The 23,538-nt window shown below is 43.5% G+C and overlaps 1 protein-coding gene across 1 annotated transcript; it reads right to left on the reverse strand.

The window, feature by feature from the left end:
• Window positions 1-1,061: 1,061 nt before the first annotated feature.
• Window positions 1,062-15,174, reverse strand: CHRNA6 (cholinergic receptor nicotinic alpha 6 subunit). Its single transcript, XM_061177280.1, is given in 6 exon segments — window positions 1,062-1,193; window positions 3,244-4,222; window positions 4,324-4,433; window positions 5,154-5,198; window positions 13,298-13,437; window positions 15,096-15,174. Coding segments are annotated over 6 exon segments (1,485 nt in total).
• Window positions 15,175-23,538: the final 8,364 nt, after the last annotated feature.

Raw genomic sequence — 23,538 nt, forward strand, 5'->3', positions numbered from 1 at the left:
AGCAAATGGAAACTGCTGATGAGAAGAGACACCTTTTGGACCCACGGCAAAGGTTGCTTCAGGTCTGTCCGGCCAGACCACGTCATGCTTTATTTTCGTTGCTCTGGTTACATTCCCCACGTGATACCTGGTCCTGGAGATCTCTGTGTTTATGACTTTTCCTACAAAGCTCCAAGTGCATGGACAGAACCTATTTCTGGGACTGTGGCAACGTCACCACTCAAGTCTCTTGCCAGATGAATGATAATTAAATACGGGGGGTGGGGGAGGGAAGGACCGGGAGTTTGGGGTTAGCAGATGCAAACTAGTATATGTAGGATGGATAAACAACAAGGTCCTACTGTGCGGCACAGGGAACTATATTCAGTATGCTGTGATAAACCAAAATGGAAAGAATATGAAGAAGAATGCATATATACGTATAAGTGAGTCACTTGGCTGTACAGCAGAAATTAACACAGCATTGCATTGTAAATCAACTACACTTCAATAAGAGTTTTTAAAAGGGGAGTAAATACAGCCTGTTGGTTAGACTGACTACCTGCTGATACTTTTTTACCAAATAATGTATCAAACAATGCTGCAGTGCGTGCTCTACATCACAGAGATGTGCAGGAGAAAGCAAGCATGCACAAGTTCACAGGTGCTGCAGAGGTCAGCAAGTCCAAGGTCCAGAGTTTCACGTCTGGCAGGTGTCACTATACTGAGAAGCCCATAAACTGGAGAAGCAAAAGAACCACTTAGCGTGGCTTGACTTTGATCCCACGGTTTGCCGTTCTGTGGGTCGGTCACGGCCCCGGAAGCCAAACGTGTACAGACAAGAGAAGCCTGCAGGTGCTGCCAGCTCCGGGCTCCAGTGTCAGATCCCAGACACTGGGATCATAAAGTACTCCTCTGTGCCCCAAGGGAGGGCATCCAGGCTCCTGATTGGCAATAAAGTCCTCTTTTTCCATCTAGATGGGGACTTGGTGCGAAGCTTTCTATCCCTTTCCTTGTGGTGGGGGAAACATGGAACAAACACAGTGTCTTGTAAGTTTCTGAAGCTAAAGGGAAAATCCATCTTACGAATGTCCTGTGTTCCGCAGGAGTGGCTGGAGAAACAGCCCCGCAGTTCCAAACACGCAGACGATCATAAACACCCACAGGAACAGCCTGTCCACCACCATGGCCACGTATTTCCAGTCGTCCTGCACCTGAAAGACAAAAGTCAAGCAGTTGTAAAAAAAATCAAAACCATGGGAGATGAGCTTTGTCTCATAAGTAAGCTGCTTCCTTTTCACAGAAGATTTCCTGGCGATTTTAAAGCAAATATCCCTGTGATTCTGGTTAACCCGTGTCTCCTCTGTAGCACACAGAGAACTTCCGTTAGTCTGCAGAGGGTGGGTGCGTGCGCTCCATCAGTCCTGGGACAGCGGGCTGCAGGGTGAGCAGGCTTATGTGGGCGCACAGGACCTCCCCTGACTGCAGGCAGCGCCCCAGAAAGAGCTGCTCGGAGAGCTCCACTTTCGCGTTGACTGAAAAAAAAAATGCACAACCTAACAGTTGAGAATTATGTTTTATTCAGTGGATTTTCTGAGGAATTCAAGCCCGGGAGGCAGCCTCTCAGATCGCTCTGAGGGACTGCCCTGAAGAGGTAAGGGAAAAGTCAGGGCATAGAGGGGGTTTTGCAACAAAGACCAGGTAGCCCGGAACATCAAAAGATTACTGTTGCAGAGCATTTTGTTGCATTTGACGGCAACAGTAATCCTTTGATGTTCCGACCACCTGGTTTTTGTTGCAAAACCTCCTACATATCGTGTTCCTCCCTATCCAATCTCCTGAGATAAACCATAATGGAAAAGAATACCAAAAAAAAATGTATATATGTGTATAACTGAGTCACTTTGCTAGGCAGCAGAAATTAGTACAACATTGTAAATCAACTATACTTCAATTTAAAAAACGTTTAAAAAAAATTACTGTTAATTAAAGAAAACCAGACATCTCAAGTTAAGGAATTTAGTGCTTTTCTATGTATGGGAAGATGCAAGAGTCTGGGTTCATGGAAATCATTCCTTTGATATGCAACTTAGCTATCTAGGGCCAGCATCCTTCTTTTCTCCACCCTGAATCCCCTCAGGGTGCACAGTTGGGGGTGACTGCAGTGGTTGATGGCTTGGTGGGTGCAACATCCTTCGTTTACTGATAGGGCAGGTGACACTTCTCATCCACCCTTGTCATGGGCACCACGGGACATTCTGACTTCTTGACAAGTCTGGGAAATGGGTTTGAGGCAGGGGGTGTAGGACGTGCGATGTGATGGGCCCCCCATCAGGCATAGGTGGCCCTCTAGAACTCGGGATCACGCTGGTCAGGGAGAGTTCATTACACCTCTCACGTCCTTCCTGTTCCCGACCTCCAAGAGCCCTACCTGGTGGTGATCAAGTCAGCAGCAACTGTCCCCTAGTTTGACGAAGGTGTCACCACAGAGAGGGGTCCTAGGCTCACCTGCCCCTGAGGTACCCCCTCCCCGACCTGTGTGACATGCAGCCCGTGTCCGCCTCAGCACCAATGGGTGGACTTCAGGTCTGCAATGTCCTTTCATTAGGAGATAAGGATGATGGCTACTGCCATCAGGTCAGACCCAGACCCCTGGCGGCAGGAGTTTTCAGAGGCCCCCAGCTAGTCATCCTGATGGTATGGAAAATTGGCATAAAGTTCTCGAGCTCTCTCTCTCTGGAGGATGGGGAGGTCCGAGCTGCTATAGTTAGGCTCTGGGCCGCAGAAGCAGACTGTGTTGATGCTAAAAATATCCCTGAGGTTCATTCAATCAGCACCTGGATCCCCGTCAAGTGGAGCAAGTGGGATTGGAGCTGCCGGAGGCTCACGCCACCTTCCTCCCAGGCTCCCAGACTGTGAGCGGCCCTGCAGGCTTTCCTCCTGCCCCTCAGCCGGCTTTTCCCTCTCCCACCCTTCCTTATGCAGGGGCTCTCAGTTTAATAAACCAAGCTTGCCCTGAGTGTTTATTTTAACCAGATTTTACTTGAGTTGACATTTCTGGAGCAGAGATTTGCTCTGAGGCTACACCTTACTCCACCCCCTCCCCAGGGCAGTTCACCCATAACTGCATCATCACAGGGCTGGATCTTAGGGCACCACTCCCTGACCGTCTTGCAAACAGAACTCACACTGAAGATCTGACATGTCTATGCAGGGCCCCCAGGCCTGCTGCGGGTGAACAGGCTAGAAGAGCCATACATTTACCTCCTTTGTTTCATTTTGGTTCTTCATGTTTTCTGCTATGAATTGAACACTATCAATTACATCTTCGACTTCAGGTGAGGGCTCCAAATTTTCAGTCATCCATTATAAAGGCTGATGACTTAATCGTCTCTTGCTGGTGGCGATCTCACCGGACTTACGACAGTGGCAGCATTCTTTAAGAAGTTTGGGCTCTCTGCGATGATCGAACTTGACTTTGGCAGGCCTACCAGAGAAGCCTTTGGGGTTTTTGTCGTATCTTGTCCCCTTCCTCTTGTCCAGAGGCCTCCTCATCATCAGGATCTGGGGTAACAGCCGGAGGAAGACTACCTTCACCCACGTGGGCATGGTGTGTGTGGTCGGGGTGCGATGGTGGGTGTTCAACACAAACACCATCACCACGATGGACAAAGTGACGAAGATCATGGTGAACAGCAGGTACTTGCCCACCAAGGGGATCACGAGAGACGTGGATGGGATGGTTTCTGTGATCACCAGCAAAAACACTGTCAGGGAAAGCAGAACTGAAATGCAGAGCGTCACTTTTTCACCACAGTCAGAAGGAAGGTAGAAAACCAACACAGTTAGGAATGAAATAAAGAGACAGGGGATGATCAGATTAATGGTGTAAAACATCGGCAATCTTCTAATGTAAAAAGAATAGGTTATGTCTGTGTATATCTCTTCACAACAGTTGTATTTTATGTCATGCTTGTAGCCAGAAACATCGACAATTTCCCATTCACTGTTTTCCCAAAAATCATTCATGTCCACTTTACAGCCAATGATTAGAAGATCAATTTCAGCTTTGTCATAGGTCCAGGAACCAAATTTCAGGGAACAATTTTGATGATCGAAAGGGAAAAAAGTGATATCCATAGGACAGGAACTCTTAAAAATGGCTGGTGGAGTCCAGGTTATCATGCCATCGTATTTAAGAAGAGCTTTTGTCTTGCCTTTGACTTGGAAGTCGCCGACAGCACTGCAAAGTAAATCAGACACCATTAGTGACACCCCCTGTGCTTTGGGTCAGCCTGTACCAAAGGCAACTTTGGAAAGAGACTGGCTGTCAGATGCCCATACTTGTTGTAGAGAACAATATCAGGCTTCCAGATCTTCTCCACAGGAACACGAAGAGTCTCAATGCCATCATATTCCACTGGGTCCCAGAGCAATTTATAATCATTCCAGATCTAAAGGGAATAGAAGTCAGTTTTAAAAAATTCTTGACTTTCTTCCAATGTTAATTCTATGTTGGTTCAACAACTTTTTGAAAAATTTCTTATTTAAAGAGTTGGTTTCCTACCAAAAGTTGGAAGATTAAATCCATGGGGAACAAGGTAGCTGAGCTGATTTTGGGCAAATATAGATATTAGATAAGTATCTGTTGATTATTAATTAGCTAGCCAAGTTTATAGGCTCAGCTTCCATATTCCATGGACTGTGCTTGATGTCTAGTAGCAATCCATTGCTAATATTAAAAAGAGAATTCAAGTGTATGATGATGGGTTTGTTACAAAATCTGCATAGAAGATTGAGACAGGAAGGAAGAACAAGATGGTCTGACTGATAAAACCAGACGGTGGGATCTAACCCAGAGCAGGATCAAAGAGTGGGCAAGCATCTGGCTCTGGAGCTCGAGACTCAGACAAAAATAGGAGACTTGAGAGCAGAAACCACCGAAGGACAGTCAGAGAGAACTCTGTCACTCAGTTCTGCACCGTGAAGCTTGCACCCAGCCAGCTGTTACCAGATTGAAATTTGGGCTTTGGAGCTAGTTAATATTTTACGCTCTATCATAAGCTGGAGATGCAAAGAGGGAATGCTAGTGGATTTTATCCATTGGACGTTGTTAAACTGACACACAAGTGTGACACAATTCCAAGAGAAGAACGTGTGACATAGACACGTACGTGACGTAGCCACAGATTGGTTTCCATGATCTGGTTTACTTCATCCTGGGAAGAAGAAACAATATTTTTTAGCCTCAAATGTACTTGCTAATAGAAGAGAATCTTAGAGCAAAAATTACAACTAAAAATAGCCAATCTGAGTTATTCATGCTAACGGAGGGAAAAAAAGAAGACTGAAAAGGCAACTTATAAAAAGCCAAAAATACAATATTTCCACACTGGTCCCGACCCTGTTGACTTTGAAATGTGGCTTTATGACTGTCTTTCAAATCTGATTGAAGTCCCACTTCTGTGAAGCCTTTCTGACCACTGCAGCCTATAAAGATTTCTGATCCCATAAAAGGAAAGAAGGGAGAGAAGAGAGAGTGGGAGGGAGGGAGGGGAAGTCCTACAGATGGTGATGGGTATCATTGTTTTTGCCATCTTCTTCCTCAGCTGTGCCCCAGCACCCTCTAGGTTCTGAGTCCTGAGCCCCACTGCCCCTCAAGGTGTCAGCCTCAGCTCACCATGGAGTTTGCCAGCTGGAACCTGCCACTCCCCAGAGCACTGCTCCCACCCAAACCACTGCCGATTGCTTCAGTCATTCATTAACAAGTATTTATTGAGTACCTACTGTGCGCTCTATAAATGCTGGGGCTACAGAAGTAATCAGGATGGAAAATATCCCTACCTACATGTGCCGAAGCTATTAGCTGGGGAGACAGAAAATCAATAATAGATACATGGTATAATGTAAGATAGTGATAAGTCCCGTGAAAGAAAATAAAGAGGGATTGAGTGGTGTGTGTGTGTGTGTGTCTGCACACACACGCACACACGTCTCTTTTAGACAGGATGATCCAGGAAGGCTTGTCTGAGGAGGTGGTTTAAGCAGGTACCTAAATGACGTGCAAAGAGTCGTGGGTCTCTTGAATAAAAGCGTTCCAGGATGACACCCCAAATACAATGTGCTCCTAATCAGCTACTGCCTCGCAGTGGAGCAGCTACTGGAGACACACCCAGAAGCTTCAGCAGTCTCACAGCGCAGCACTTGGAGGCTGTTGATGGTCACCGCGTGGCCGGCAGTGGGTCCCCAAAACTTACCGACCTTGTTTCCCCAGACACATGAGCACCTTCGAGAGTGAGCGAGCACCTCACACTGGCTGGGGAAGCTGTGGCCAGGGCTGGACACCAGCCCACTCTGGTTTGCTGCTCTGCAGTTCTCCATGCCCCCCAGAAAACGTTACCTGGACACCTCACCAGCTTCCTCCTTCAAAGGCATTTGTGTCAAGTCATGATAAGCCCCAGGGTTTTAAAAGGTCAACAAAAGGAGTTACATTCACGGTTTTCTATTGGTCAGGGCAAGCAAAGAAATGGACTATTACTTACTCATGACTTTACAGTTTCCCAAGTCTAAGGACAGTGTCTTCTGCTCGTACCTTGCGCCCAGCAGATTCAAGCAGGGGCCATGTCAACAAATCCATTGGCTGTCAGTCAGGAATGGACCAGCTCTAGCAGTCCAGGAATGTCTCGGAGGGAAGAGTCATAAGCGTCTTCCAGCGACTGCTTCCTCTCTGTCCACTAATACACTGGTTAGAGAGCTAGTGCACACTGGGAACTAGAACGTTGTATTCTGAGAATTAAAATCAGTTGGCGATATCATCCCGACAGTATTCCTGTCTCCCCATCTATATTTCCGCAGCCTGGTGAAGCTCCACGTGGTGTGGACCTGCTTCATGGTGGATGGACACCCTCAAAGGTGTCAGCCAAGTTTATGGGTCAGGACCGGGTCTGGAAAGTCCCATTCTCCATCCAATGCCAGACCGCACCTATGGCCATGGGAACTGCTATCAGACAGCCCAGCTGAAGGAGGCCAGAGACCCACAGTACCACCCCACATTCCTGGGACCATCACCCCGCGTCTCCTTCTTGGGAAAATAAATTAGTTGACACCTGGTTCAACGAAAGGATTGGAGTTACAATTTCAAATGGACTAGATTCTGGAGCAACAGCAACAGACTCAGAGACTGAGACCAGAAAGGCCGGGCAGGCTACATTTTGAGAGCCTTCAGGTTTGTCATGTCAGATATGCCAGGCCATCAAAAGCACTGGGCAGGGGCTTTGTCCTGGCCCCATGAGGGGGACAGTGGAGATACACTTACTCTGAAGATCATCCACTCATTAAACTTTGTGGCCAAGTTCATTCTATGCAGCAGCAAACACCCTTCCATGTAGAGCTCTCTGGTGCTCTAAGGCCAAGCCTGAGGCTCAAACAGCAGCAGACGGCCTATAGTCTTCTAGAAGGGCGTTGGTAATTGTGCATCTGGGCTGTACTGCATCACAGTCACTCCCAGGCCTCACCATGGCTCAGTGACAACAATGAATATGGCCCACAGGGACTTCTGGTGCCCCACATGAGGACAAGTAGACTCTAATACACCAACAAGAATTGCTATATTAATAGTGGACAAAGTAGATGCAGAGGAAAAAAATTACTAAAGACAAAGAGGGACATTACATAATGAAAGAAGGATCAATCCACCAGGAAGACACAATGATCCTGACCATATATGCACCAAACAGCAGAGTCTCAAATTATATGGAACAAAAACTGATGGAGCTGAAAGAAGAAGCAGACAAATCCCCAATTACAGTTAGAGACTTCAATATTCCTCTCTCAGCAAACAACAGAACTCAGTAAACTCAACAGAAATCAGCAAAAATAGGGAAAATCTGAACAGCATAATCAACCAACAGAATTTAATTGACATATATAGATACTCCACTCAAAAACACCAGAATACACATTTTTTCAAGCATGCATATAATATTAACCAACACAGAGCATATCCTTATCATAGACCATAAAACAAACCTCAACAAATTTAAAAGAATTGGAATCATAGTGTGTTTCTGACCATAATGGAATCAAACTAGAAATCAATAACCAAAAGACAACAGGAAAATCTCTAAACTCATGGAAACTGAACTTCTAAATAATCCATGGGTCAAAGAGAATGTCTCAAAGGAAATTCTTTAAAACACATAGAGCTGAATGGGAACAAAACACAATATATCAAAATATGAGGGACATAGCTAAAAAAAGTGCTGAGAAGAAAATTTATAGCTAAATGCTTACATTAGAAACGAGAAAAAGTCTCAAGTCAATAACACAAGTTTCTACCTCAAGAAATTAGAAAAACAAGCACAAAATAAACCCAAAGCAAGTACAAGGAAGGAAAAATAAAGATAAAACAGAAATCAATAAAGTTGAAAAGGAAAACAATAAAGAATATCAATGAAACAAAAAGCTGATTCTTTGGGGGAAAAACAACAAAATTGACAAACCTTTAGCAAGATTGACAAAAATAAAAAGAGAGAAGATACAAATCACCAATATCAGGAATGAAACAGGAGCTATCACTACAGATCCTATAGCCATTAAAAAGTTAGATAATACCATGAGCAACTTTAATTTTATCATAAATTTGGCAACTTAAAAGAAATGAGCCCATTCCTCAAAAACCACAAACTAACTAACAAGGACCTACTGTATAGCACAGGGAAATATACTTAATATTTTGTAATAAACAATAAGGGAAAATAATCTGAAAAGTGATATAAATAGACAGTCTGAATACCCTATAGCCATTTAAGAATTGAGTTTATAATTAAAAAGCTCCTGGAAAAGAAATCTCCAGGCCCAGTAGGCTTCCCTGAAGAATTCTACCAAATATGTAAAGAAAAATCAATACCAACTTTCCACAATCTCTTCCAGAAAATAGAAGAGGAGGATACAACTCCAAATCCTTTTTGTGAAGCTAATATTATCCTGACACAAACCCAAACCAAGACATTACGAAAAAAGAAAATTACAGATCAATATCTCTCATGAACTTAGATGCAAAAATCATTAACAAAATATTAGCAAACTGAATCCAACAATGTATAAAAAGTTATACACCATGACTAAGTGGGATGCAAGGCTGGTTCAACATTCAAAAATTAATCAATGTAATTTACCATATCAAGAAACTAAAGAAGAAAAACCATGTGATCATATCAATTGATGGAGAAAAAGCTTTTGACAAAATTCAACATCAATTCATGATTAAAAACTCTGTGAAACTAGGAATAAAGGGAAATTTCCTCAACTTGAGAATCTACAAAACATATACACCTAACTTTATACCAAATGGTGAAAGACTGAATGCTTTTTCCTTAAGATTGGGAACAGGTCAAGGATGTCTGTTGTCACCACTCTTATTCAGCATAGTACTGGAAGTTCTAGCCACTGCAATGAAGCAAGAAAAAGGGGGAAAAGGCATAGACTGGAAAGGAAGAAATAAAACTATCTCTATTTGCAGATTATAAGGTTGCCTACAAAGAAAATCCCATGGAATCTATAAAAATGCTGAAACTAAGTGAGTTCAACAAGATCTCAGGATACAAGATCAAAACACAAAAGTCTTAGAATTCTATATACTAACAATGAGCATGGAGAAACCAAAATTAAAAGCATAATACTATTTTCAGTCACCCCCAGATAAAACAAAATACTTACGTATACACATAACAATACAATGGGATCTGTATACTGAAAATCACAAGATCCTGAAGGAAGAAGAGCTAAATAAATGCAGAAACATCCCGCATTCACGGACTGGAAGACTCAACAGAGTAAAGACGTCACTTCTCCCCAGACTGACCTGCAGGTTTAATGCAGTTCCTACCAAAGTCAGGGCAAGGCTTTTTGTGGACATAGGCAGCTTATTCTAAGCATAGGCCTCAGAATAGCTAAGACAACCTTGACAAAGAAGAACAAAGTGGCAGGAATCACTGTAGCCAATATTAAGTCTTACTCTACAGCTACAGTCATCAAGATAGTGCAGTGTTGGTGGAGGGAGAGTCACACTGATCAATGAAACAGCATAGAGGACCTAGAAATAGGCCCACACAAATATGTTCAACTGATTTTTCACAAAGGTGCAAAACCAATTCAGTTGGAAAAGGATTGCCTTTTCAACAAATAGTGCTGGAGCAACTGGACACCCACAGGTCTAAAAAACAAAAATCTAGGTCTCATATCTTACATAAAAATTAACTCAAAATGGATCATAGTCTTAAACATAAGACATAAATAAAACTTTTAGAAAAACATAGGAGAAAACCTCTAGGGTCTGGGATAAGGCAAAGAATTACTAGGCTTGATGCCAAAAGCACAACATATAAAAGGAAAAATTGATAAATTGGATCGCATCAAAATTAAAAACTTCACGTGAAAGCCCATGTGAAGAGGAAGAAAAGATAAGCTACAAACTGGGATAAAATATTTGCAAACCACAAAACTGGCAAAGCACTTGTATCTAGAATATAGCCAGAACTCTCAACACTAAATAGTGAAAACAAACAATCCAATTAGAAAATGGGCTTAAGGACGTGAGCAAATATTTCACCTTAAAGGATATGCAGATTGCAAATAAGCACATGAAAAGAGGTTTTATATCAATAATCATTAGGGAAATGCAAATTAAAACCACAATAAGATATCGTTTCATACCTAATATAACTCAAATAAAAAACAGTGACAATACCAAATACTGGCAAAGCTGTAGATAAACTGGATCACTCACATATTGCTGGTAGGAATGTAAAAGGGTACAGCCATTCTGGAAAGCATTTTGGCAGTTTCTTTTAAAACTAACACACAACTACCACATGACCCAGGAATTGCACCCCTGGGCATTTATCCCAGAGAAATAACGATTAATGTTCACCCAAAAACCTGTACGCAAATGTTCATAGCAGCTTTATTTGTAAAAGACCAAAACTGGAATCAGCCAAAATGTTCTTCAGCCAGTGAAAGGTCAAAGTGTGCTCCATCAATACCATGGCATACTACTCACAATAAGAAGAAATGACCCACCAAACTTATTGCGGCAACCACTGCATGATGTATGTAAGTCAAATCACTATTCTGCACACCTTACTTATACATGTTGTATGTCAAATATATCTCAATAAAACTGGAAGAAAAAAAAGAAGAAATGAACTACTGATACAAGCAACAACTTGGATGAATCTCTAAAGAATTATGCTGAGTGGAAAAGCCAGTCCACAAGGTTACATACTGTGTGATTCCATTTATGTATAGCTCTCTTGAAAGGACAAAATTTTAGAAATGAAAGACACAGTAGTTGTTGCCATTGGTCAAAGAAAGTATACAAGGGCTCTATTATTTCTTACTGCAAGTGAATCTATGATTATTTCAATAAATAACATTTCAATTAAAAAACTACATTTCTCAAGACTCTCTTGCAGCTAGGGGTGGTCAATGAGCTAGGAAGCAGAAGCTGTCAGTAGGACTTCTAATAAAACTCCTTAAGGAAGTCACAGATGTCTGGTATGTGCCCCTTTCTCTCTTCCTCCTGCTTCTTGCCAAGAATGTGAATATAATGAGGGAAAATCAGCAGTTATCCTGGACCACAAGGCAACACTGAGGGAAGAAATCACATGCTAAGGATGGTGACATAGAAAGATAGAAGGAACCTTGGTCCCTGTCACAGTTTATGCTTTTAGCATCATAGCTCATGTGATTAACATCCTCAGGAGTTGTGCAGTGCACAACCTGGGCAACCAAACACCGTGATGCAACCACTACCACAAAGCCACCTGGTATTAACCTGGGCTGTTAACCTTTAGGTTTCTATTACATAAGAAAGAAATAAACTTGTTTTATATAAGCTGAGAGAGCATGTGTGTGTTTTTCAATCTCTGATAGCAGCCAAATGCAAATACCAAAATCTGTATTCAGCAATCCTCCACCCACCATCTTCAGAACAATGTCCTGAAAGGGTGTATAGATCATGGATTTGAAGTGATGCTGCATCACAAACTTTAGGGGAAACTCAGTCCAGTTCTCCATTCATAACAGCCCAATTCATACCAAGTGTGGCTTCCAGCCTGGTAGGAGACCAGTAACCAGTGCCAAGCTATTTGAAGGGAAAGGGGAGGTGGGATTAGAATAGGTACTAAATAAATGTTTATTAAAGGAATGAGTGGGCCCATCTAAGTGAGATAAAACATCTGGCTTACTTTTTTTAAAAATCAGTATTTATCAGCATATACACACTTCCAGCTTGGGCCAGAAGCTAGAGGACCAGGTCAGGGTCAGCCCAGTCCGCTGGGAAGCACGGACCGGAGAAACATGGTGAGCCCGGACTCCATATCCATAACTGAGGTCTTCCCCCAGGTGCACCTGGAGCCACCATTGTTTCTCCAGGCAAAGCTGAGAGGAAGGAGGCCCCACCGGCCCCCGTCCAGGGCCTGGGCTGCTCCCTCGGTCTGTGCACCATTGTCTCAGAGATGCTCCTGACGTCCCTTACCCCTTACGTCCTGAGCCTGCCTATTCCTGGAATTTGGTCCGAGTCCAGTGCCTCAGGCCAGCCTGCGCCCTGCCATGCCTTGGAGCCCAGAACCCTGACCTCTGTTAGGGTATCAGGTCCCACACCTCCTCTCCCAGCATCTAGGGTGTGAAGATTATTCAAAAGAAAGAACTCTAGTCCTCCTTGCCCCTTAAACAGGGTAGCAATAAATTAAACTAAGACCTCCAAATTCCCATCAGTTTTTCAGGGCTGGATGGAACCCTGTGTGAAACAAGGTGAAGTTTCTCTTTCTTCTAGAACAAAGGAGACTTAAAGCAATTCTTCTTATACGGAGTCAGAAGAGCATGAGCTTTGGGGGTGAACAGCGCTGATTGAACCCCAGTGCCACCATCTGTAATTGTCTGACGTTGGGAAAGTTTCTTACCTGAGATTTCCTCTCCCCAGCTGTAAAATGCAGATGACAGCCACTAAGTGTGGACACTGGTGCATAATAGGTGCACAATGAAGTTGGCTCCCTTTGTATTCCCCCTTCGCCTCTTTGTCTCATAAACTGGTTCTGAGAGCATTTCCAGAAAAACATCGCCTTAAGGGGAATAATGACAGCAACCCTGGGGACAGTGGATCCCTCCCAACGGGCTGGCTTTGAAGGGCAGCACTCTGTAGATTTGTGTCTGTTTGTGTTCAAAAATCCCTTTATTTACCCAGTGCAGTGAGTGGGAATTGCTTGGACCTCTCAGAGTTGGGGCCTCCGAGGCCTCGTGGTGCACCCCCTGCGCTTACCACGTTGGCCAGCTGCGTGATGGCCACTTCAAAATGCACAGTGACCGGGTCGGAAACGTTTTCCACGGGCCTGATGAACTGGTTATAACGAGCAAACAGTTTGTGAAAGAGCCTCTCCTCGGACGCAGAGCCTGCACATCCTGCGGCACCATACAGAGGGGTTAGAGAAGCAGAAAGGATGCCGGCTGGTGGGGAGGTTCCAGGGGCTTCCATCCTGGGAAGGCGGGTGCGGGACACCAGCTTCCCCCAGCACCACTGCACCTGCCCCTCCTGGCCAGGCTGCTCACCTTCACCACGGAGATGAAAAGAGTAATACTGGCATCTCAGGACTAGTGCGCTAGCAAACAAAATGATGTTGGTAAGAGCACTTCGAAAGTCTATGGCAGCACAGTGTAAAGGGATAGATAGACACAGGCTTGAGATGTTCACTTATGTCACTGAACAGAACTCACCGTCTTACTGATCCGGTGATTAAAGAAAAGTCCTGCCCTTTCTTGTCAAAATACTGATCTGACTGGTCTCTTGTTTCTACAACCAGCAGGGTGTGTAGCTGGGGAACCTTCTTCAATCAAACTTAAATAACTAGTAATTTCATTAAGGTCTTAAGCCCTCCTCCTTTTTAAAATCAACTTTGAATTTCAATTCTTGGAGATGTGTGAGAGTGCAAAGTTTCTAAGGAAAATTTACTTAAAATATTTTTTATAGAATCCCCAAAGTTCTTAAACAATAGCACTTTCAGTCATTAAATTTTAGACAATAATGTAATGCATATCTCTTTGTATTTTCCCAAGAATGCATCAAATATAGGTTACTAGCCTTCATTTGACATAATTCATCTCATTAAGGCCCCCTCTCTATTTTTCCTTATAGAATTCAAATTTAATACCTGAAATACTATTCTATAAATTTCCCAAAGGGATTTATACCCTGAAAGAAAAAAAATTTAAGGGCCTGAACAACTCATTAGGCAAAAATAAAGGAAAGGATAGCTGTTATATTACTAAATAAAAAGTGTTGTTTGACAGATGCATTTGGAAACACTGAGATTTCAGCAGAAAAGAACAATTTTAGTTGTAAAACATCATTGTCTGCCATCATAATTAATAAAGATAGAAATATTTCTACATAAAACAGATAATTTAAAAATCCTCCTGTTACCCATTTTCCTCCTTTGAGGTTTTTCTTTTCCTTTGAGACATTTCAGATAAACCCTCCTTGAGTCTTGACAAGCAAGTCCCTGCAAAGACGACAGCACGTGGAAATGTGGCTTTGTGGACATGGACAGAGCAGCAGCTGTCCGTTTCTAAGCCTTAACTTTGAAAATGAATGATCTTACTCTTAGGACACATTTCCCAAAATGAAGATGATTACCTACAAAATGGAAGGGTTCATAGACTGAGGAATAGTATCAGCTAATAAACCACAGTTTTGAAAAAAAAATTAAATACAGGTAAAGAAGTTGAATACATCCATAGCGGAGATGGATAGAAAACTGTACCACTGTTATTTTTGCCTATTTTTCATCGGCAAAATAAAATAAAATACGGTTTACAATGTTTCCTTGTCCTCCCCACCCCAACCCCCCGAAATCTCATTTTACATGTTAAGCCAACCAACTAAAAATGAATAGATTAATTAGCAGCTATAAGAGGAGTAATTCCTGTGCCGACACTACGTATTTATCCATAGCATATCTCATCTCTGCCTAGTCGAGCACAACTAGAAAAGGAGGAAAATAAAACTAGGAAATACGTGTAGCTAAAAAGGGAATACGAGAACAAGCAGAAATAAAGCCTACCTCTGAAGCCAAGTGTGAACACATGCCACCAGAGACACAGCCCAAAGCGAAGGGACCCCTGACCCTCGCGGGGCAGCATGTTTAAAACACACTCTGATTTCTTTTTCTAGTCAAAGGATTGTGGAAAACAAAGAGCTATCAGGCAGCCACTCACACCGGACCTTTAATCACCAGAGTCCACTGCAGCCCAAGTGTCCACTGTGAAATGAAAACCTTCCCAAACATAACATGGTCGTTCCCAATATCAGAGACTGAGGCCAACCAAAAGGGCAAATAAAAAGGACTCAATCTGATGTCAGATGAGTCAGCCCATTTCCTGACACCCTACATCTCTTCTTGTGCAGGAACGGGAGGAGAAGCAGGACGGGGGTGTTGGGCAGACGGCACCGAGAGGCGACAGAAAACTGTGATGTGCCTAGTGCATCTTTGTAGTGCATCTTTTCCCAGCCCCGGTCCTGAGGGGAGCGAACACACGTCTCCTTAGCTGCAGCTGTAGGCAAAGCGCCTGCCAGGTCCCGATCAGTGTATTCTGATTCACCGAGATCTCTAGCGCGTCAGGGCTTAACCTTGTTACCAGAAAACATTCTAGAACAGGAGTCCTGGTAAAGTGTGCCTCACAGAGAACAGGACTAATTTGGTTTTGTCTGACTTCTAGTGCCTCGTCCTTCTGAGTTTAGGAATCACCCTCCAGGACTAGAGATTAGCTGTCTGAGAATGAGAAGAACGAATACTGAACACAGGATGCTGTCTAGACGGTTCTATGTTTTTTTATACAACCTTGTCACCAACTGGTTTTCCTGTCATTTGCTTCTTTGCTCTATAAGTTTAGTGTCAATAACATTCTGATGAGTTAGGCCTTCTGGTCAGATTTTGGTGTTGGTTAAAGGGGAGTTAGCAACAAAATGAAAAGGCAACCTACAGAATGCGGGGAAATATTTGCAAACCATGTATCTGGAAAGGGGTTTATATCCAAAAGATGTAAGAAACTCATAAAACTCAATAGCAAATAAATAAATACATTCCAATTGAAAAATAGGACCTGCACAGACATTTTTCCAAAGACACAGATGGCCAATGGGTATATGCAAAGGAGCTCAACACCACTAATCATCAGGGAAATGCAAATCAAACCACAATGAGCTATCACCTGACACCTATTAAGATGGTATTATAAGAAGACAAGAGGTAATAAGTGTTGGTGAGGACGTGGAGAAAAGGGAACCCTTGTGCACTGTTTGGAATGTAAATTGCTGCAGCCACTATGGAGAACAGTATAAAGGTTCCTCAAAAAATTAAAAAATAGGGCTTCCCTGGTGGCGCAGTGGTTGAGAGTCTGCCTGCCAATGCAGGGGACACGGGTTCGAGCCCTGGTCTGGGAAGATCCCACATGCCGCGGAGCAACTGGGCCCGTGAGCCACAATTACTGAGCCTGCACGTCTGGAGCTTATGCTCTGCAACAAGAGAGACCATGATAGTGAGAGGCCCGTGCACCGCGATGAAGAGTGGCCCCGGCTTGCCACAACTAGAGAAAGCCCTCACACAGAAACGAGGACCCAACACAGCCATAAATAAATAAAATTAAAAAAAAAAAATTAAAATTAAAAAATAGAACGACCATATGATCTAACAATCCCACTTCTGGGAATATATCCAAAGGAAATGAAATCAATTTCTCAGAGAGATATCTGAATTCCTACGTTCATTGCAGCATTATTCACAAGATATGGAAACAACCTGGTGTCCATCGATGGATGAATGAATAAAGAAGTTGTGATATACATATACATATATGTAATGGAATATTATTCAGCCGTGAGAAAGAAGGAAACCCTGCCATCTGCGACAACATGGATGAACCTGGAAGACATTATGCTGAGTGAAATAAGCCAGAGAAAGACAAATATTGTATGATCTCACTTTTGTGTGGAATCTAAAAAAGTCAAACTCATAGAAGCAGAGCGCAGAACGGTAGTTGCTAGGAGCTGGGGTGCAGGTAACGGGAAGATGTCGGTTGAAGGGTACAAACTTGCAGTCACCAGATGAACAAGTTCTGGTGATCTAATGTACAGTACGGTGGTGACTACAGTTATCGTATTCTTGACATTTGCTATGAAAAGAGACCTCAAGTGTTCTTACCACCTCTGTACCACACACACACACACTCACACACACGGTAACTGAGTGATGATGTGTTGGGCTGATTGTGGTGATCATTTCACAATGTAACATATGTTAAATCATCACATTGTACACCTTAAATATACACACTTTTTATTCATCAATTATACTTCAATAAAGCTGGGGGGAAGGAGTCAGAGCCGAAGATGGTCTCTCAGGGACCTCCTATCAAAACATTCTATGACATCATCACAGAAACTGTACACTTGGCAATTGTGCAGACTTCAGACTAACGGTTTCCCTCAAAACTCTATTGGCCTCATATCTCTTGCGGAAACGAAAAAGGAACGATCATTTATTTAGCACCAAACTTAGACCAGGCACTGGGCTGGGTGCCTCAGATATGTCACTTTAAGATGTTACTCAAATTCTCCTCTTAGCAGATGGGCTTTTTGTCCTTTGCTGAAGTGTCCTGTGGAGTTGGCAGAGAGAAGGTGTCAGGACAACACTTTATCATGATGGATAAAAAGCCACCTCACACCCCCAAATGGGGCAGTGCCTCCCTAGTTTTTAGGGTAAAACCCAAATCAGGTTGGCTGTTTTCAAAGCACCAACACTTTCTATTGCCCAGACTTTGATCGGTTTGTTCTTCACACTTTCTAATGGATACAGCCTTTCAGGAAAACTGTTGTCTCAGATCCTTTGTTTTATCCAACCATCCTTCTCTATGGCCATCACCTGTCAGCATAAAGAGCCCCTGTAGAGGAAAGATTCTCTGGGACGGTCCCCCTTTCCTCCAGGAAGCTGCAGGCATCTGTCCTTGTTGCCAAGGTGCAGAGTGGGGAAGGGGGGTCACAGAGGAACCTCACCAGAGGGGAAGAAGGCAGAGGAAAGAATGTGGACTTTGGAGTCAGACCCGGATTTGGATCCTGGCCCTGATCCTCACTTGGCAGATGCTGAGCAAGTTACTGAAGCTCCCTCAGCCCTTCCTCATCAGAAAAATGTGATTAAATTCGGTAACATAAACCATTTAATCTCTCCCTACCCAATTTTTCATGGAATTTTCACTCCCTCTCTTACCAGTACAAATAGGTAACACAACTAAGTCACTTTCAGGCCTGAATATACTTTAAATATATATTTTAAAATATTTTAAAAATATATTTTAAATATATTCAGGAAGAATATATTTTAACAGCTTGTAAAGAAAATACATTCTCCCATTCAAAGAAAACATTTAAACTATCCCCTCATCATCAGAAAAATGCTTGAGTTTTGTCATTGAATTATGGGTTTATAGCCAGCTTCAAACCGTTTCGGAAAATTGCAGAGAAAGAGGTTAAAACCAAATATACAGGAAAAAAAATAAGCACACTTCCAAAGAAAAGAATTTTTTTTAATTCAAGTAACAAAAGATTTAAAGACAATTTGTCTCTCCCTGAGATTGCTGGATACCGTTTCACATTCACGTCTGTAATCAGTTTTTGTTTAGCCTTGTTGAACCAGTTTTGAGCGCTGATCACGGTTTATGGAGGTGGAAAGGCTGCGGGGAGGTGAGAGGTTAATTGACACGGGACGAGCTGGGCGGGCGTTTTTCCTTCCCCCGCATAACCTGCGCCCTCTCACCCCCTCATTCCTCTCAGCCAGTTCCAAAAGGAAAAAGGAAGAAGCCGTGGATCTTAACTTTCTTCAAGACCATAAACATCTGATTAAAAACTATGGATCCTATGATCCCCCCGCCCACCTATGTGCATCAAACACCATGTGCATCAAACACCATGTGCCATATAATACCCGTGGCCCCAGACCCGTGGAGGGCAGCTGGGCAGACAGTAACCGTAGCTGGCTTCATCGTTTCCCAGGATCTGTCCCCAGTCACTCCACATTTTCCCTTTTTAAAATAACATATTCTAAAGAGCTAATGTGTCTGGAAATTGATAGCCTTCAGAGACTAATCTTTGGGTTCCTTTTTGGTTTTTATTCATAGAAGCGAACTTCAATTTGGAGGTTTTCTGAGGAAAAAAAAAAGTGATACTGTTTAATAGGAAACTTTTTATTAATATATTTTAAGCTTTTCCTCCCTAGATGCTAAATTAAAGCCATTGCTTCATTCTGCTCTAAAAATAAAGGAGACTATTTGATATGGTTGCATAAAATTTGTTATGTTTATATTGGAAGTTTCAGGGGTTTGGGGCATAGAAACTGCACAAATGAACATTTCATTGACCTTTTTCCACCTGTCTGTTCTCTTTAAACTCCAAACGAGAAGACTTTTTAGTTGTCCCTAAAGAAATATAAAGGAAATAACCCTTTAAACATGTATTATTTATAAATCATTGCAGCAAAACATTATCAATAATTTAATGATCCCATCTGCTTGGCTTTGTCTTTTTATATTAAAAAAACCCACTGTCATTAAACTCTCACATATTTAATATCCCTAGTCAGTAGTATTTCAAATCCACCCCACTTGACATTTCCCACCCTAGAAAAATAAAATAGCAAAAGGGGAGTATTCAAATTCAATGATCATTTTAGACCACAAAGAAACATTTAATAAATAGCTCATAAGAGAGGCTCAAATGAACTGTACAACCTTTTGTCCACGTACATTTTAAGAAAAAGAGAAAGCCTTAGAACCTGGGCTGGGGTCAAGCCCGCTGAGATGTTCAGACGTTGAATAATAGTGACAACGCTCACTCAGCACTTCTCGTCCAATCACCAGGCTAAGCCCTGTACCATCTCTCTTTTAATCCTCACAGCATCCCTAAGAGGTGAGACCCAGTTTTGGAAGTGAGGACGTTGGCCCTCAGGCTGGTTAAGTAACTTGATTACAGGCCCATCAGGCTGCATGGCTGAGTTAGGATTCCAATCTAGGTCTGTCTGATTCTAAAGGTAATGCGCTCACCTTAAAGCTATACTCAAGTGCTTTTTAGATCCATGAATACTTTATAAGTTCAATATATTTTTTAGAAGGTTGTTACTGAAATGGGCCACGGTTAGCACTAACTTCATTATCATTCACGGTGCATCTCTCACGTGAGCTCAGGGGGCCATGGCTAATTTGTACAGGGAGTTGAAATGATGAACACAGTACCAGAGACAAGTGAAAGCCCAGGAGATTGCCCTGCTTAGGGCTCAGGCTGACATCAGGCAAGCTCCCTGCTCCGGGAGAATGGGAGTATAGCCACATCCACGCCTGGGGGTGCCATTGCCAGCTGTGCCGTGCACGTCACTAAGTACCACACTTTTCCAGCCAGAGTGATTCCTACACAGGACTTTGGGGATTTTGGAACTTCCCCAGCCTTTTCACTGCACTAAATGAGCAGCAATTATCTCTGGGCCCAACAAGGCAGAAAGAAATGTGTTTAAATCATAAACCTCCTCAAAGGAAAAATCAATTCAAGGTTACCGTTGTCCCAGGACCCAGCAGTTATAAAATGTATTCCACTGTAGTAGACCCAGCTCTATAACTGTAAATGGGAATAACAATACCAGTCGGTATTAGTTTCCTATGACTGCTCTAACAAATTACCCCAAACTTGGTGGCTTAATACAACCTCATAGTTCCAGAGGCCAGCAGTCCAAAATCAAGGTGCGGGCAGGGCCATGCTCCCTCTGAAGGCTTTAGGGGAGGATCCTTCCTCTCCTCTTCCAGCTTCTGGGGCCTCCCGGTGTTCCTTGGCTTGTGGCAACATCACTCCAGCCTCTGCCTCTGTCTTCACATGGCTTTCTGCTCTCTGCCTGTGCCTTCTCCTCTTTGTCTCTTGTAGGGAAGCCGCTCATTCAATTTAGATTCTACTGGGTAATCCAGGGTAAACTCATCCCGAGATCCTTAACTTGATCACATCTTGCAAAGACTCTTTTTCAAAGATGGTCACATTGACAGGTACCAGGGGTTAGGAGACAGACATATCTTTTTAGGGGCCACCATTCACCCCACTACAGCATCCCACAGGATTGTGGTGAGGATCTAATCAGAAAATGTACATAATAGCAGCTACTGAAGTACCATAGGGACAACGCACACTGATTTTCTTCTTCCAGAGAGCAACATTTCCACGTGTACAGCAAACCTTGGGGACCAGTGTGGAGGCCCAGAAAGTAAGACTGCTTTTACCTGAAATGATACAGATCTTGTTCTTTCAAAGAAGAAAACCTGAAAGTCACTTAGATGACGGTTTCTGGTGAGTAGCTCTCAAATGTCAGTGTGCAGCAGAATCGAGAGTAAGGAGGCATTTTTAAAAGGTCGGATTCCAGCCCTGTCCTCAGAAATTCCGATTCACAGGCCTGGGGTGGGACCCAGAAGCCGCATCTTTAAAAAACTCCCCAGCTGATCCCAATGCAGCCGGTCCTCTGGAGGGCTGCCGGCAGATCCCCACACAGCCCACCCGCGTAGCTCTGATGTTACAGGGTCAGACGTTTCTGGGACACACGCGTCCCAGCAAATGTGCACGTCACAAGATAAAAATGTTAGAGATGGTCTGAAGCTGCCATACGGGCACCGTGGTGTGTGTAAAAAAGGCTAATTCAACCTAGGTATTGGCTAAGTCCTGCTATGTTCTGGGCACAGTGATAGATACTGAAATATACTTGTAGAAAATACACATTTATTTTTTTCAAGTACTCATGGCATATTTACAAAAACTAACCTCTTCTTAGGAACCAACAAAGTCTCAACAAGTATCAAAGAATATATACCGTACAGAAGATTCTCTGTCCATAAAAACGCAAAATGGAACATCAATTCCAAGAGAATTCCCCCAACTTCCCTTTCTTGCAGGTCTTAAATGTTATCTCGGCCTTTTATTTTTTAGGGTTAGGAGGAGGTAAAGCTAATGATGAACAGAACTCTTAGGGCTCGGGTTTCACAGGCTGGAGCACAGCTGAGATCTTGTTAATCTCAGGTCCTGATCTGCACCAGCCGTGCAGAGAGCTGCGCTCCCCAAGCCTGTCACTCAGGCTGCTGGCAGGGCCCCCGGGGGGAGCTTGGCCACCCCAGGCCTTCTTGATTCTTTGCTGAGCACGGCTGTCTTCCCGAAGCCAGGGCCGTCCTGGGTCTGAGGTCGGGGGAGGGGGATGAGGGATGGGACCAGAAGGGGTCCGGGCAGGGGGTGCTGGAAAGAACCGCCCCCTCCACCAATGCCCTCAGCAACGTGCCAGAGCACGGCTGCTCGTGCCCGAGGCCTCACCCAGACTTTCATAAACCTTCCAACAAGGGTGTCAGCCGTGCAGCTGGCCAGACACAGTCTCCATCTGCAAACCCCAGTGCCCTCTTTTCTGGAGCCCCCACGTCAGAACACCTCCCTCTTCCTCGAATCAAAAAGAGATGCTGCCTGGGAACCCCCATGTCCAGACGCAGCGATGCCAGCTCATAGATTAACTCATAGAGGAGATCAAACCTGTGGGAAAGGAAGTGGACTCTGGCCTAAAAGGAGACGTCAAGGCAGCGTGCTGGAGGCCACCATGGCGGGGTCAAGAGATCTACTGACACCACCACCGGCCCCCTTCACGGGGAGACCCTAGTGGAGTCACCTTACCTGTCCAGGCTGCCATTTCTTCCTTAAGGTGGGGTGACGCGACCAGATGGATGCAAGGCCCTATCCAGCTCTCTCAGCTGTACTCAATACAGTGACAAGAGCAGATACGCGGTGGTAGCCTAATGCGCCAGTGTTGTCATTTTAAAAATATTAGAAGGTATCAGAGCATTATTACATAAATTCCACTCCCCTTCTCTAAAACTTTACCTGGAGAGGGAATGATACTGGAGATGCACGAAGAATTAGTTATGTGAGTTAGTCGTGCAAGAGAGCTGCCAAGTGTCACATTTAGAATTAGACCTTCCTAAATGTAAACAAACTAAGTGAGCACTATTAAGAGTGTATTACATTTGCGCTTAAGTATTCCCAAGGCCCCCACCCCGGCCTAGCAGGGTGATCCAAGAGAGGAAGCCATCCAAGCATTTTCCAAAAATCACAGGAGCACATATTCTATCAGCTGGTAAAACCCAGCTACACAGAAAAGCTACAAGTAAACACACACACACACACACACACACACAGTGAAATTAATCAACCACCATGGTGTATCCTTGATCTGGCTCCACCTTTTTTATGTCTTAGAGCGGCCACCTTAAACCCTGAATTTTATCATTTAATTCAGACACTCTCTTGAGACTTTTATTAAATTACGGAAAAGTTAATAACATTTCTTGAGAAAATACATAAGTCTTTTGAGGACATAGGAAAGTTCCATGCAGATTGTAGGAACATGCATTTATCACTTTGTGTAGTTTAAAATTTTAGTTTCAAAGGTTGGAAACATA

This window comes from Eubalaena glacialis, chromosome 20 (assembly GCF_028564815.1).
Source record: "Eubalaena glacialis isolate mEubGla1 chromosome 20, mEubGla1.1.hap2.+ XY, whole genome shotgun sequence".
Taxonomy (NCBI): domain Eukaryota; kingdom Metazoa; phylum Chordata; class Mammalia; order Artiodactyla; family Balaenidae; genus Eubalaena; species Eubalaena glacialis.